Source organism: Erinaceus europaeus, chromosome 7 (genome assembly GCF_950295315.1).
Source record: "Erinaceus europaeus chromosome 7, mEriEur2.1, whole genome shotgun sequence".
Classification (NCBI taxonomy): Eukaryota; Metazoa; Chordata; class Mammalia; order Eulipotyphla; family Erinaceidae; genus Erinaceus; species Erinaceus europaeus.
Window position 1 is genome coordinate 71,355,865 of NC_080168.1, and position 16,162 is coordinate 71,372,026.

A 16,162-nucleotide genomic window follows, 5' to 3' on the forward strand; every position below is an offset into this window, starting at 1 on the left:
CAGAGGTTGACTGTTGTGTGTTGTCTGATTTGCAATCGAGTGGGCTTGTTAGTAGCTGAATCCAAATTTAAGTGCGTAAAAAGCAACAATACTTAAAACCAGGGGGCCAAGTGGTAGCTCACCTGGTAGAGGGTACATGTTACCATGCTCAAGGAGGAGGGGTCAAACCCCTGGTCCCCACCTGCAGTGAGGAAGCTTCCTGAGTGAGGGCTGGACGTGAACTTGGGAACCTTCTGCTTTTGCGGTACTGAGCTGCCTCCCTGGCTTAATGCACATTTTCCCTACTTTGAGAGCAAGAGGCACCAAAGCACAGCTGCACCTTCCATGGAGCTCCACTTGTCTGTTCTTGGTGCTGCCACATGGTAGCGGGGATTGAACCTGAGGCCTCATTGTGGAAGGCAGCCATTCTGCCCCCCTCAGCCACTTTCTGGACCTGGAGTGGCTTTGGATGAGGTTGGAATGATCCGATTCTAGGTCTTTCAGCTGGAATGAAGACTCACTGGTGTTTCTCAGGTTGTAAACCACCACAGCAATGCAATGTGTTTCATCACTCGAACTCTGCTTTCATGAAATCACAGCAAAATTTCTGCACATGCTGCAGTAAATAGGATAGCTGTGTGTGAATATTTGTGTACGTACAAAGCTGAGCAGCAAAATTTATCTTTTTTTCTTGAAGATTTTGGGGGGTAGGGGGTGGTACATCTGGTAAAGCACACAAATTACCATGTGCAAGGAGCTGCGTTAAAGACTGGTCACTACCTGCAGCTGGGAAGCTTCCTGAGTGATGAAGCAGTTCTCCAGGTGTCTTCCTGTCTCCATTTCTCTCAATTTCACTGTGTCCTATCAAATATAAGGGGAAAAAATGGCTGCCAGGAGCAATGGATTCATTATGCAGGCACCAAGCTCCAGTGATGTCTCTCCTAGGGAATATATATATTGGATATATGGTGGGGGTAGGACCAGTACATTGCTCTGTCATGTAATGCTGGGGTTAGAACTCAAGACCTCATTCTTGAGAGTCCAGTGCTTCATCCACCGCACCACTTTCCAGGCCACCAAAATTTTTTCTTTTTCTTTTTTTTTTCTTATCAAAGCACTGCTCAGCTTGGCTTACGGTTGTGCTGGGAACTGAACCTGAGACATAAGAGCCTCAGGCATCAATGTCTTTTGCAGAACCATTATGCTGTCTCCCTCATCCAAAGTTTCTTAACTAAGTGATCAAAGTTTTCAAAAGGATAATGAAGTTATGGAGATAAAGTACCAGTTCCACAATTTTTTTATTCCATAAAAAAAAAAACTTAAACCCCATACTCACAAATAGAATAAGCTTCCTGAATATTTTGACAGCGTACACATTTAAAACCTGGATATTTAGCCCACGGTTGCCTATGGTAATATGGTAGAAGAGCTTGTTCTTGCCTTGGACAGATCAGCACGTGTGTTAATCTGGAAGCAGATCTTCCCCTAACTCCTCATCAGCAAAATCATCTTCTTCAACCCTTTTCTTGGCTGTTGTTTTCGGTCTTTCTGTCTGAGGGCCGAGAGGATCCACATAGGAGGCATCTAGGTTTCAAAAGAGAACCTGACATTAGAGCAGCAGAGTGACAGCAGTGAGAAAGGATCCATCTCAGGAGCCAACGGTGCCCTCTCCGAGCTACCAGAAGCGCTCTCCTGGGGTCCTGTGGCTGCATCTGTGTCTGGGGGAGTTTCCACAAGCACCTCTGGTGTGTGGGGCCGCCTCTCCAATCCTGCCACGCCTGTGGGAGTTGGGGGAGGGGGGTGCCCGGCACTTGCCTAGTTCTCTGTTACTGCTACTTTCATAAGGTTCATTTGTCCCGGGTAAAGCTCTGAGCTTGGCACTGAGGCGTTCACCTTTACTACTCGCATTACAGTTCTGGCCACTATCTGAAAACAAAAAATAAGAATGCGTTTTGTTGAACAGGTCGAGAAAGCACATGGCTTATATTACTCATCTTATAGCATTTTTATTGCCAGGAAAATGGTGGGCTCTTGTATTTGAAAGCCAATTTCTGAAGAAGCACTGCGTGTTTTGTGAATTTTAAATTGCTGTTGGGAAGGATCGTATCGAGAAAGCATCGTTGTATTTCTAAGCTGTGTTGATAAGCTGTGTTTCTATGCCTCCTTTTCACATGTGAGCTGAGTCATGCATTTCAGTGGTGCAGCTCTGTTTGGAAGAAGTTAAGAGACCACTGTGATGAGTCTAGCCTGGCAGAGACCTCGCTAAGAACAAAGAACAACTGAGGAACTGTAACACTGTAAGCTTTTGATCTCGGAAATCATTATTAAACCACTAATAAAAATATTTTTCAAAGTGTATGTATAAAAGAATATATATATATGGAGTTCTAAGCTTCTGAGAGTGGTAAAAGACTAAAATTATAGCAAAGAAGCTGAAATGGCTTTACCCAGGGAGAGGACTAAGTTCCCAGCACTAACTGCTTCCTTCACACATGTCCAGGATATTTGTGTAGAAAAGGAGATTTGCCCCAGAGGATAGAAGAGAATTTTGTTCAGGATTAGGGAAAATTTTAAAAGAATGATAGTGTCCAAATATAGAATGGTTGCCATAGGAAAGAGTGTGGTCACTAGAGATTTTCAGATAGGGCTGAACATTAATTAGTAGGAGCAGTTTCTTTACTGAGTTAGTGGGCTTGCCTGGTGCTACAGCTTTAGGGGCAGGCTCATACTGATGTCTGTGTGCACAAGACTCACCAGACCCATCACCAGAGTTCCAGAGCTGTCATCCCAGAGACCCTCCACTTGCCCCACCCCATGCCCTTACCTACCACCCTCTCCCATAACCACCATAGTCTCCACACAGTCTGAGACACTTTGGTTATTATGATACTTTGAGGCATTTGTTTGCTGGAGTTGTTTCTAGTCCACAGAGAAGTGAAGTCACCTGGTTGTTGTAGAACAGTATTCAGGAACTCTAAATTCCGGTTCTGTTTCCTAAAAGAACATTCTTCTAGCCCCACGGTTGGTATTTATCCTGCTTAAAATTCCTACACTTATTTTTCTCGTAGGAAGCCTCAGTTTTAATGAGATCCCTCCACCAATATACACTGTTCCTTTTTTGGGTATACCTCAATGTTTGAGCTTCTTCCTAGTGCCTCTGGAATTGAAAAAAAGCAAGCAAGCAAACAAACAAACAAACAAACAAAAAACCACACAAGAGTTCAGGGAGCCAGGCAGTGGCAGACCCAGTAGAGTGTGTGTGTTCCAGTGTGCAAGGACCAGGGTTCAGTCCCCCATGCCCCGCCTGCATGGAGGGAGCTTCAAGATTGGTGAAGCAGTACTGCAGGTCTCAGTCTTTCTCTTCCTCCCTCCCGATTTCTCTTTCAAAATTAATTAATTAATTAATTAAATGACAGTTCTTAAAATCTCATACTTAAGTCATCCAATTGAATCAAATCAGGTTCCTTCTGAGTCCTTACATAATCAACACCCCGCGTCATATGATATACTGGAAAATAAAATGCCTTGATTTAGCTCACCCAATGTGTCTGCACAGTCTGATATGTTACTTTGCTTTTTCTCTACTTTGTTAGAATTAAGTGTATTTTTTCTAACTAAATATAAATGGGTATTTTTTTCTTTTTTAAATTTTCTTTTATTTTTTTTTCCTCCAGGGTTATCGCTTGGGGCTCAATGCCTGCTCTACTAATCCACTGCTCTTGGAGGCCATTTTTTCCCATTTTGTTGCCCTTGTTGTAATTATTGTTATTGTTGTTATAGCTATTGTTGTTGTTGGATAGGACAGAGAGAAATTGAGAGAGAAGGGGGAGACAGAGAGGAGGAGATAAAGACAGACACCTGCACACCTGCTTCTCTGCTTGTGAAGTGACTCCCCCTGCAGGTGGGGAGCTGGGGGCTTGAACCAGGATCCTTGTACTAGTCTTTGCACTTTGTGCCATGTGTGCTTAACCTGCTGCGCCACTGCCCAGCCCCCTAAAATTTTATTTTTAAATATGTAAAGATAGGGACAGGGTAAACAGCATAATGGTTATGTAAATAGCTTTCATGCTCTGAGTCCCCAGGTTTAATCCCCAGCACCACCATAAGCCAGAGCTGAGCAGTGCTCTGGTTAAAAAAAAAAAAAGTCCAACACTGTCCACTGTGTCACCTCCAGGGCACACTTTCTTTTCTTCTTTCCTCACCCCTCCTTTCCTTCCCTCTCTGTCCCTCCCTTTCTTCTTTCTTTTTTTTTTTTTTTTTTGGGGGGGGTAGTAATGAGTGTCCTTCTAGTTGCCCATTTAACTTTTCCAAAGTCAACTATTTCATTTGCTTCACTTTCCACAGAGATAGAAGCTCTCTGGCTGGACAGAACCAGATCCTGGCATTTGCCTTAAGCTCTCAAGAGTCTTTCTGAAAGGAAGTATACTATCCTCAGCCCTGGAGTTCCAATCCTGAGAAGAGCAAACCTTAGGAAAATAAAGAATGGTACCTCAGAAAAACTTCAGTCATGCAGCTGGATAGTCAATAATAGTTTTCAAACCCTTTCTTTGAAAAGACTTCAGAAGGTATACTGCAAATATCCTGATTTCTTCAGTTTTAAATAATTTGCCTGCGGCTGGCAGACGGCTCATCTGGTACAGTGTAGGTGTTGCTATACATTTCCTAATGGAGCCAGAGAATTCTAGTAGTGTGTTGTGTGTGTGTTGTGTGTGTGGGTGTGTGTGTGTGTGTGTGTGTTTAAGATAGAGACAGATGGGGGGACAGAGTGAAAGAGACCATAGCACCAAAGCTTCCTTCAATGCAGTGGGGCTGGGCTCAAACTTGGGTCACTCAGATAGCAAAGCAGCGTACTACTCCACTCAGGTATTTCACAGTCCTGAGAGTTGCGGTCTTAACAGATTATCAGCAAAAGTCAGGTTCCAACAAGACTAGTCAGACACACATGATTTTCAAGGCCCTCAAACATTTCAGAAATTGTTTTATAGAAAGAAGCAGTTCAGTTGTCTAGCTTCCCTATGGTCCTCCTTCCTAAGCAAGACTAAGAATCTAGCTAGAGGCCCTGCATGCCTTTTCAGAAGCTATCCTCACATCAGCTAAAGGTTGAGCTCATCTGGGCTCATAGAAAACACTGGGCCTGGGAGTCGGGCAGTAGTGCAGCCGGTTAAGCATACATGGCGCAAAGCACAAGGACCGGCAGAAGGATCCCGGTTCAAGCTCCCGGCTCTCCACCCTGGAGTCGCTTCACAGGTGGTGAAGCAGGTCTGCAGGTGTCTATCTTTCTCTCCCCCTCTCTGTCTTCCCCTCCTCTCCATTTCTCTCTGTCCTATCCAACAACATCAATAACAACAACAATAAAAGGCAACAGATGGAAAAAAATAAATATTAAAACAAATTTTAAAAACAAAACACTGGGCCTATTCCTGTCTAGCCTGGGGATCTCCTCTAACCAAGAGGAAGGGCCGCTGCCTCAGGTTTTACTAGGCAGGGGAGGGGAGGGGGTGGTGTACACAGGGGGCTCCCTTCTGGGCTTTCAGAGCTGCTGAAAGCCCTCTCTCCATCAAGGAAAGAGGAAGTATGGAGTGTGGGTGTGGGACAGACCACCAGGCATGATGGGTATGCATAGGGTGTCACAAAGCCAAAGGAAGGAGAAAGTGGGCCCCAGGGGGAAGAGTACACCATTCACTCCCTCAGGTCTGAGGCTGTAGAAGTCTCTGGTTCAATCCCTCACACCACCAATAGCCAGAGCTGAGCTGTGCTCTGGTTGGTTGGTTAATCAATCTCTCTCAATAAATAAATATTTTTAAAAATTACTGCTTTATTTTTAAAGGAGTAAGCAGGATGCGTGATTTCTGGTAAACATGTCCCAAAGGGACCAAAAGAGGCCTTCCAGTGCAACACTGGAAAAGCTGGAGAATTAGGAGCAAAAAGGCAGCCAGGCCCCTGGGAGGGGTGGCTCATGCTCTAAGCTTGTGCCAAGAGACATGAGCAGCCCACGGCCCAGCTTCTGCTCCCTCAGTACCCCGTGGGGGAGGGTGCCTGCTTATGAACCAGAGCGCCTGTTTGTGTTGGCCAGGAAGGAGCTGGCTGAGAGAAAGGATGTTTTATTTCGGAGGAAAAGGAGGCAGTGGCGGAAGGCCAGGAGTGGGGAGAGGGCGTTTAACACAGAGGCGTCTCTTTAGAACATAAAGTAAGGTCACCGGTGGAGTTTGGGGAGAAGCTGGCTGTTTACTCTGAACTTGGGATTTTTCAGTTGGAAGGTGTGTGGTCTTTAGAAGAGGAATCTAGTGCTAGATTGTTAATAAATGATTACTGTGTGTGTGTGTGTGTGTGTGTGTGTGTGTGTGTGTGTGTGTGCACGCGCACATGCGTGTGCATGGGGGGTATGGCCACTCTAGATGGTCACTCCTGAGGACACACAGAATACTGTCTTCTAAGGGCAGCAGGCTGGCGTCGGGAACCTTCCATAGTTTCTTTTAGCTGACACATGGTACCTGGTCTGCTGGTTTCTTGGGCATTAAGAACAACTCCAAATTCTCTCTCTCTCTCTCTCTCTATATATATATATATATATATATATTCCATTTTTTGGTTGCCCTTTTTTTTCATTGTAGTTATTGATGTTGTCATTGTTGGATAGGACAGGGAGAAATGGAGAGAGGAGGGGAAGACAGAGGAGGGGAGAGAAAGATAGACAAATGCAGACCTGCTTCACTGCCTGTGAAGTGACTCCCCTGCAGATGGGGATCTGGGGGCTCGAACCGGGATCCTTACGCCGGTCCTTGTGCTTTGCACCACCAGCGCTTAACCTGCTGTACTACCACCCAACTCTCACAACTCCAAATTCTAAAGAGCTCAGAAAGTCAATTTTTAAAAATATCTTATTTATTTATTTGCCTCCAGGGTTATGGCTGGGGCTAGGTGCCTGCACTACAAATCCACTGGTCCTGGCAGCTGTTTTTTTCCCCATTGTTGCTGCTACTGCTGCTGCTGTTTCTGTTGGATAGGGCAGAGAGAAATTGAGAGAGGATGAGGAAGACAAAGAGGGGAGAGGAAGATAAGACACCTGCAGACCTGCTTCACTGCTTGTGAAGTGACCCTCCTGCAGGTGGGGATCCTTGTGCTGGTGCTTGCACTTCTCACTATGTGTGCTTAACCTGGTGCACCACTGCCTGTCCCCCAAAACACATTTTATTTTTATTAATGAGAAAGATAGGAGGAAATAGAGAAAGAACCAGACATCACTCTGGGACATGTGCTACTGGGGATTGAACTCGGGACTTCATGGTTGAGAGTCCAAGGTTTTATCCACTGTGTCACCTTCTGGACCACCAGAATGTCAATTTTTAAAAAATATTTTAATGAGAGATTAGGAGAGAGGGAGAGAGGTGGCTTCACAAGCGGTGAAGCATGTTTGTAGGTGTCTATCTCCCCTGCCCCTCTCAATTTCTCTCTGTCCTATCCAATAAAAATAAATGGGGAAAAAATGGCTGCCAGGGGCAGGCACGTGCCAGCAGGAGCCCCAGCAATAATCCTAGAGGCAGAACCAAAACAAACAACAACAACAACAAACCAAAAAATAGTAAAATCTCACCAATACGGACATCTGCCAAAACTTACCCAGCTTTTTTTTTTTTGGTTAAATATTTTTTATTGGACATTTTAAAATTTATGTTTAATTATGATAGAGGCATATAGAAACAGGGAAGAGTGATGGGGGAGTGGAAAGTCACTGGCAGCCTGCTCCACCACTTGGGAGCTTCCTCCCCTGCAGGTAGGAGTGTTTCTTCTCCCTTTTTTTTTTAAAAATATTTTAAAATTTATTTATTAATGAGAGAGACAGGAGGAGAGAGAGAGAAAGAACCAGACATCACTCTGGTACATGTGCTGCCAGGGAGCAAACTCAGGACTTCATGCTCAAGAGTCCACTGCTTTATATCCACTGTGCAACCTCCCAGACCACTTTCTTTTACTTTTCATTATTTTAGTTTGCTTTATTTAGAGAGAGAGAGAGAGACAGAGAGGCAAAGTATTTGAAAGAGACCACAGCACTGAAATGTCCATCAGTGCAGTGGGGCCTGGGCTTGAACCTGGGTCATCACACATAGCAAAGCAGCACACTACCCAGGTGAGCTATTTTGCCTGCCCAGCTTGAACTGTTGCTAACTGATCTACAGAAACCGGCATGGCTATTTAAGGCCTCAGATCTGCTAACATCTGCAGAAGCTTAACTTCTGTCAGACCAACCATGCCCCAAAGTCAACCTGAACAGGTGAGATTGCATCGTGTATCAAGCACACATACACAGGTCAAGGAGATGTTTCTAGGACCCCGTAGAGCCAGCCTGGCAGTCAGGTGGGGGTGGTACTCACCACTGCTGGCGCTGCCTTCTCGCCTGGAACTGGTGCGGGAGCCCCCACTGCCATCCCGGCCTGATTTGATGCGCTGGAGGAGAAGAGAGAGTCAATGCCAGTGCTTCCTTGGGGGATGCCACCAGACACCCCTCTCTACCGGGGACTCAGCCCTGCAGCTCGGAGGACTCTCACCTACTATGTTCCCTCCAGCAGACGCTCTGGGAAAGGTCAGTGGTTTTGTGAGAGGAAGGACCTTCTTTTACTTATTTTCATATTAAATTTTTATTTACTTTGGATAAAGACAGAAATTGAGAAGGAAGGGATGATGAATAAATATAGAGACCTCACAGCTCTAGAAGCTTCCCCCTGCAGGTACAGATTGGGAGCTTGAACTCAGGTCCTGGTGCACTGTAATGTGTAAGCTCAAGAAGGTCTACCACCACCCAGCCTCATTTTCACTTTTTTGGGGCTACTAGCACATTTAACACCAGGGACTGAATCAGGAACCCCAGGCATGCAAGCCTGTGCCCTACCAGCTGAGCTGTTTCCCTCAGCCTGAATTACAATTTTACAACATAGATTGATACCTTTGAGTTTCAAGGACACCAACACAAATTCATATTTAATCCAAAGGATACATTTACTCCTTCAGTGCTGAATTTAAAAGACCTTGGCTCTGCTAAGAAAACACTTCCCTTTAGTAACTTCAGACTCATTTCTTTTTTTTTTTAATATTTTATTTTATTTATTTATTCCCTTTTGTTGCCCTTGTTGTTTTATTGTTGTAGTTATTATTGTTGTTGTCGTCGTTGTTGGATAGGACAGAGAGAAATGGAGAGAGGAGGGGAAGACAGAGAGGAGGAGAGAAAGATAGACACCTGCAGACCTGCTTCACCGCCTATGAAGCGACTCCCCTGCAGGTGGGGAGCTGGGGTTCGAACCGGGATCCTTATGCCAGTCCTTGTGCTTTGCGCCACCTGCGCTTAACCCGCTGCAGACTCATTTCTTAACGTGAAACACCATCTCCCCAAACAGAGGACTTCTAGACATAGCTAAATACACCCAAGTCTCACTACAGTAAAGAAGCATCTTGAAGCTAGGAGGTTGTGCAGTAGATAAAGCCTTCAGCTTGTTAAGCACAAGCTCCCAAGTTCAATCCCCAGCACTGCATGTACCAGTGATGCTCTGGGTCTCTCTTTCTCTTATGTCAGTAAATAAATGCATATTAAAAAAGGAAAAGAAAATGACGTTATCTCTTGGGCTGGGGTGATGGCACGGGGAATTCATCAGAGGTTCAATCCCCAGCACCACTGTAACACCGTAAGTCAGAGATGAGCAGTGTGCTGGTATCTCCCTCTCATGAAAACAGATAAGGGCTGTGTGGTGGTGTACCCAGTTGACCACACACATTACCATCCGAAAGGACTCAGGTTCAAGCCCCTGCTTCCCACTTGCAGAGGGGACACTTCATGAGAGGTGAAACAAGTCTGCAGGTGTCGCTCTCCCTCTCTCTTTTTTTTTTATTATCTTTATTTATTGGATAGTAACAGCCAGAAATAGAGAGGGTAGGGGGAAATGGAGAGGCAGAGACACACCTGTAACACTGTTTCACCACTTGCAAAGCTTCTCCCTGCAGGTAGGGAGCCAGGGGTTCAAACGTATCCCTGCGTGATCCTTGTGCTTTGTACTTTCTGGGCTTAACCTGGTGTGCTACCACCTGGCCCCCTTGCTCTCCCTCTCTGTCTCCCTTTCTACTCTCAATTGCTCTCTGCCCTACGAAAAAAGAAGAAGAAGAAAAAAGGAAAAATGGCTGCAGGGAATAATGGGTTTGTAGTGGAGGCACTGAAGAGTTCCAGCAACAACTCGTGGTGGTAAAATAGATAAAAAGAAAATGAATGCTTTCTTGAAATCCAAACATTTTCCCCTGCCTCCATGTATAAATATAAAAATGATGCAATAAGTGACAACATGGGGCTAGGCAGTGGTGCACCTGGTTAAGAACTCACATTACAGTGCGTAAGGAACGAGGTTCAAGCCCCTGGTCCCCACCTGCAGAGGGAAAGCTTCACCAGTGGTGAAGCAGGGCTGCAGGTGTCTCTTTGTCTCTCTCCCTCTCTATCTTCCCTTCCCTTCTCAATTTCTCTCAATCTCTGTCCAATAAGAAATAAAAATAGAACTTAAAAAGTCTCAACATTCAGACTGTACAGCTTTCTGTACAGCTTTTCTGACTGTTCAGATTGTACAGCTAAACCTGGTCTCTACATGTGCAAAGACTCATTTCCAGCATGTCTAAAAGGATCTCTGCACAGAGACAGAGGCATAGTCCTTTCCTTTCCTTTTTCCTCTCCTCTCCTCTCCTCTCCTCTCCTCTCCTCTCCTCTCCTCTCCTCTCCTCTCCCCTCCCCTCCCCTCCCCTCCCCTCCCTTTCTTTCTTTCTTTCTTTCTTTCTTTCTTTCTTTCTTTCTTTCATAGAACAGAGAATTTGAGAGGGGAGGGGTAGACAAGAGAGACACCTATAGTACTTGCTTCATGCTCAAGCTTCCCCCTTACAGGTGGGGAGTGGGGACTTGAACCCAGGTCCTTGTGTATGATGAGGTGACATTTGCGCTTAACCAGGTACACCACAACGCAGCCCCTGGAACTTTTTTCAAATTCAACACAGTCTTGCATCCATGAGTGACCCTCTTTTGGGGATGGGGGAGGGGGCTAGGAAAGGGAGACCCCCCACCCCCCACTAATCTGCCCTTGTTGTCACTCATGGGCCACTGCAGTCACATCAGGAGTCCTTTGCTTCTAGAACTCTCTGCTTCACACCTGGCCCACTCCCCAAGACTTTTCTTTCTCTGTTAATCCCAGGATGCTCTGCCTGCCCTGTTGGGGCCAAGTCCCAGAAGCACAAGGGCTGTGTCAGCCTCCTTTGGGGGAGTTCCCCCAGACCCCCTGAGAGGCAGACTGCTGCTAACACTCCATGTCTGTCCTCTGTACTTCTGGCAACAGTGGACTCTTGTGCTGGGGGAGCAAAGATAGCCTGCCTCGCTGGTCGTGCACCCTGGGCCTCCCTCCATGGAGCTGAAGGTCTCCCCAGCTCCCAGTCTTCCTTGTAGGCTCCACTCCACTCTCAGGTCCCCTGGAATACTTTTGGAAGGCCCCAGTGGGTACTTACCTAAGTACTCCCTAAATACTGGTTATGCTCTGCTAGTGTCTCATTCTCCTTCACCACCTGCCATGGTCAGAGTAGCAGGTTTTCTGGATCTGACAACTGAACATCTGCCGGCTGTGGGGAATCAGAGGACTCCACCTGGATGCCCCAGGACAGGGTGCAGTGGTTAAAGCACCACTTTTTAAAAATTTTAAACTTTATTTATTTATTGGCTAGAAGCAGCCAGGAATTGAGAGGAAGGGGGAGATAGGGAAAGAGACACCTGCAGCCCTGTTTCACCACTCAGAGTTCTCCCACCTGAAGGTGGGGACTGGGAAGTGAACCTGGGTCCGCTCATCAAGGTGCACCACCACCCATCCCCTAAAGTGCTAGACTCTCACACATAAGGTCTCAAGTTTGATCCTTGGCATCACATAAGCCAAAGAGATGCTCTGCTCCTCACTCTCATTAATGAATAAATCTTAAAAAAAAAAAAAAAAGATTTATAGGGTGGAGGAGACAGCCTGAGGCACCAAAGTTCCCAGGTTCAAACCCAGCACCACAAGCCAGAGCTGACCAATGCTCCGGCAGAAAATAAATAAATAAATAAATAAAAAGCCCAAAGGATTCCACTACGACGAATCTTGTGTTCCAACTGCAAACATAAACAGTGGCAGTGATTTTGTGTGGAAGTTGCAAAGAGGGCAGCTTCAAAAGCAGAATCCAAGTGCTGAGCCACACAGAGCTGGACTATGGTCCTTGCACATTGTATGTGAAGCACCACCTCATCCCTCTGCAATCAAATTTAAAATCATGCCTTTATGAGAACATAGTACAGATTCTCTTTCCTTGTCAGTAGCATAGCCAGAAGGGATTCTGCTCAACTAGATTATGTACTTATTTTCACTGCTTGTTGCTAAAGACTGAAAATTTGGAAATAACTGCCTACTACATTTTTATAATAGCTTTGAGCGTCATTTATCTGTCAGTTTGGACAAAAGAAAGCATTTTCTCAAAACTGCTCATCTCTTTGTGGGAAAAACAGCAAGCACTGGCACAACATGTTTGATAACTTAAAACATTTAGAAAATGTAATTTAGGGAGTCGGGCTGTAGCGCAGCGGGTTAAGCGCAGGTGGCGCAAAGGGCAAGGACCGGCGTAAGGTTCCCGGTTAAAGCCCCCAGCTCCCCACCTGCAGGGGAGTCGCTTCACAGGCGGTGAAGCAGATCTGCAGGTGTCTGTCTTTCTCTCCCCCTCTGTCTTCCCCTCCTCTCTCCATTTCTCTCTGTCCTATCCAACAACGATGACATCAATAACTACAACAATGAAACAACAAGGGCAACAAAAGGGAATCAATAAAATAAATTAAAAAATTAAAAAAAAAAGAAAATGTAATTTAAAGCACTGAGCTCTCAGTGGGTTGGGAGATGGCAGAGCAGAGAGAGCTGAGTTTGGACCCCTGCCTGGCATATGCCAGAATGACCCTCTGGTCCTTTTACATATATATATATATATATATATATATATATATATATATAAGCTGAATCAACATTCACATATTTTAAATATACTGCACACCTCTGGCTTATGGTGGTGAACCTGGGGCTCTGAGTCGCAGGCATGACAGTCTCTTTGCATAACCATTATGCTATCTACCCCCCCATACTTTCTATGTTTTGTAAATTCGCCCCTTTTCCTTTTGAATACTGTTCCTTTAGTTCTCTGACCCTCTTAGGTATTTCAGATGCATCTTTCTCTTCCTTCTGGTATGTCAAACATTCAGTCTTTAATCCCTGCTTTTTCTAGTTTGCTCTTTCCCAGATATACAGTGAGGTCTGCCAAATTCCTTGTAGCTGACAGTTTTCTGTATTCAGTGAAGCAGAAATGTGAGACAATTTTTTAAAAACAATGGGGGGGGGGGTTGTTGCTGGCCCACAGCTGAGGCCTGGGGTTGTTTATTGGAGCAGGGATGGATAGTGTGCAAAGTCTTCTTTCTCAGGAATGTGGGTCCCCAGGCACAAAGGGGCTCCGTTTTCTTTTCCTTTATAGTTCTAGAAAGGGAATGTGCTACTCTGCAAAACAAATCTACACAAATAAACTTTTTTTCCCCTATCCGATGGGGCCTTGTGCCTATGTGATTCCACTGCTTTCTGCAGACTTTTAGCTTCTTAAATTTAGACAGAATGGCAGACTGGGAGAGAGAGGAGCATGTGTGTACCCACATGTACATGAACACATGCATGTGCATGCCTGTGTACACACACACGTGTTCGACTTTTCAGAGCTTCCCCAGCTGCTGTGTGTGTATGGTGCTCCATATGGTGTGAGGGCTCAAATCTGGGCCTTGGGTCTGGTAAAGTGTATACTCTATTGGGTGAGCTACAGCCTGGCCTCTGGCCTCATTTACTTTATGTGAGAAGGCAGGAGAGCTTACCTGGGTACTGTACCTGCTGTGCGATACAGTCAGTCCAGGTTTGAGTCCAGCCCCCACTGCACTTTTGGGGAAGCTACATTCCTGTGGTATTTTTTTTTTTTAATTTTTTAAAAAAATATTTATTTATTTTCCCTTTTTGTTTCCCTTGTTGTTTTTCATTGTTGTTGTAGTTATTGTTGTTGTTGATGTTGTAACTGTTGTTGGATAGGACAGAGAGAAATGGAGAGAGGAGGGGAAGACAGAGGGGGAGAGAAAGATAGACACCTGCAGACCTGCTTCACCGCCTGTGTAACGACTCCCCTGCAGGTGGGGAGCCGGGGGCTTGAACCGGGATCCTTATGCCGGTCCCTGCGCTTTGTGCCACATGCGCTTAGCCCACTGCGCTACCGCCAGACTCCCATTCCTGTGGTATTTTCCCCTCTTTCCTGCTGTCTCCCTGTTTCTATCTGAAAAAATTGGCCCAGAGCAGTGAAGTTCTGGTGATGACCAAAAAGATCTACATACCAGATTCTACATCCTGAGCTGCTATTTGACCGTTTTCAAGGTGATCCTCCAGCAACACAAACTCTAGACAAAAGATTTCAAAGCTCTAGTGAAATTACATGGAAAACATATATATATATATATATATATATATATATATATATATATATATATATTCATCACACACACAATTTTTGTTTTCATTTTATAGCCATAGATATGTGTGTGTGAGAGAGAGAGTGAGTGTGTGGGGGGTTCAGGAGTCCCATATATGTGAGATTTCACTGCTACTCGACAAACTTTTTCACATATAGTTAAAGACACCACAATACTAGAGCTTTCCTTGGTGCTGTGGCACACTTCCATGTGGTACCAGTGTTCAAATCTGGGCTGAGATATGATAAGGCATGCTCCCTACCCAGTGAGCTAGCTCTCTGATCCCTGTACCCAGAGTTTATAACTCTGGGGTAGAGTTTGGGTCGGGTGTAAACCTCTCTGGTTCTCCCAAGTGCACAGCTGACTCTTGAAGAACAAACACCTCCACTGAGACTCTCACTTCTAGTCAGGTATATGAGGCATGATGGCAGGGGACATTTACGTTCAGCTCATGGTTAAGCTACCAGTTTCCCTGGGTGCAGAGTAAAGAAAGACGACTGTGTGTACACCAGAAAATCACATCTGCACCATCTTTTCCCCACCATTCAGAAGGTAGGATGTCCAGTGGTTAATTAAACACTAGACTTGAGAGCCATCCTGCCTGAATTTGAACTCCAGATCTGTCCTCAAGAGCCATGTGGTCCAGGAGAAGTCATTCAGTTACCCAGAGGCCTGGGTTTCCCTATTGGTAAAGAAATGGTAATAATAGGGGGTTGGGCAGCAGCGCAGTGGGTTAAGCGCATATGACACAAAGGGCAAGGACCAGCGTAAGAATCCCAGTTCAAGCCCTTGGCTCCCCACCTGCAAAGGGGTCGCTTCACAAGTGGTGAAGCAGGTCTGCAGGTGTCTATCTTTCTCCGCCCCCCCCCGTCTTCTCCTCCTCTCTCCATCCTATCCAACAACAATGAAAGCAATAACAATATTAATAATAGTAACAACAACGATAAGCAACAAGGGCAACAAAATGGAAAAAATGGCCTCCAGGAGCAGTGGATTCGTAGTGCAGGCACCAAGCCCCAGCAATAACCCTGGAGGCAAAAAATATATAATAATAATAAGAAATAAGAAATGGCAATAATAAATCCAGATACAATAATGCAGGAATACTGCGATGGTTAAAGTGTGCTGAACAGTGTCAGCTAGTCTTCTGCATTCAGTGAGTGGGAGCTGATGCTGCTATTCTTATTTATTTAGAGCTAGAGATGCAAGGAGGAGGCAGGGAGACAGTATAATGGTTATGCAAAGAGACTCTCATGTCAGAGGCTCTGAATCCCAGGTTCAATCCTCCACAATACCATAAGCCAGAGCTGATCAGTGCTCTGGTTAAAAATAATTAATTAAAAGAAAGAAAAGAAGCAAAGAAGGAGGGAGATATGGAAGGAGGGGGCAGAGAGAAAGGGAGAGACACTACAGAATCAAAGCTTCCTTCTATTTGGTATGGACTGGGCTTGAACCTGGGTCATGCACATGGCAAAGCAGCATACTATCCAGGTGAGCTATTTCACCTCCCACTGGTGGTGTAATTTCATGCCCAACTAGAGAGGCAGGCTGGAGCCAGAAGCACACAGTGCCAACATGAGTCAGGAACCAACCTTCTGGGCTCTGTTTTTCATTCCCTCC

The 16,162-nt window shown here is 45.4% G+C and overlaps 1 protein-coding gene and 1 long non-coding RNA gene across 5 annotated transcripts in view; one reads left to right on the forward strand and one right to left on the reverse strand.

Moving 5' to 3' along the window:
• Positions 1-1,258: 1,258 nt before the first annotated feature.
• The window catches only part of IFT88 (intraflagellar transport 88), a 99,499-nt gene continuing 84,595 nt past the window's right edge, over positions 1,259-16,162 (reverse strand). For 3 of the 4 annotated variants that reach the window (XM_060194728.1, XM_060194729.1, XM_060194730.1), the window contains 2 exons: positions 8,349-8,421; positions 1,574-1,905 (listed from right to left, as the gene is read on the reverse strand). In XM_060194728.1, coding sequence (XP_060050711.1) covers positions 1,655-1,905; positions 8,349-8,421 — 324 coding nt within the window. In that variant the 3' untranslated portion in view covers positions 1,574-1,654. The other variant, XM_060194727.1, reaches the window with a different exon arrangement.
• On the forward strand, positions 1,428-2,323 carry LOC132539451 (uncharacterized). Its single transcript, XR_009550739.1, has 2 exons — positions 1,428-1,567; positions 1,799-2,323. It is a non-coding gene; the product is annotated as an uncharacterized LOC132539451 (long non-coding RNA).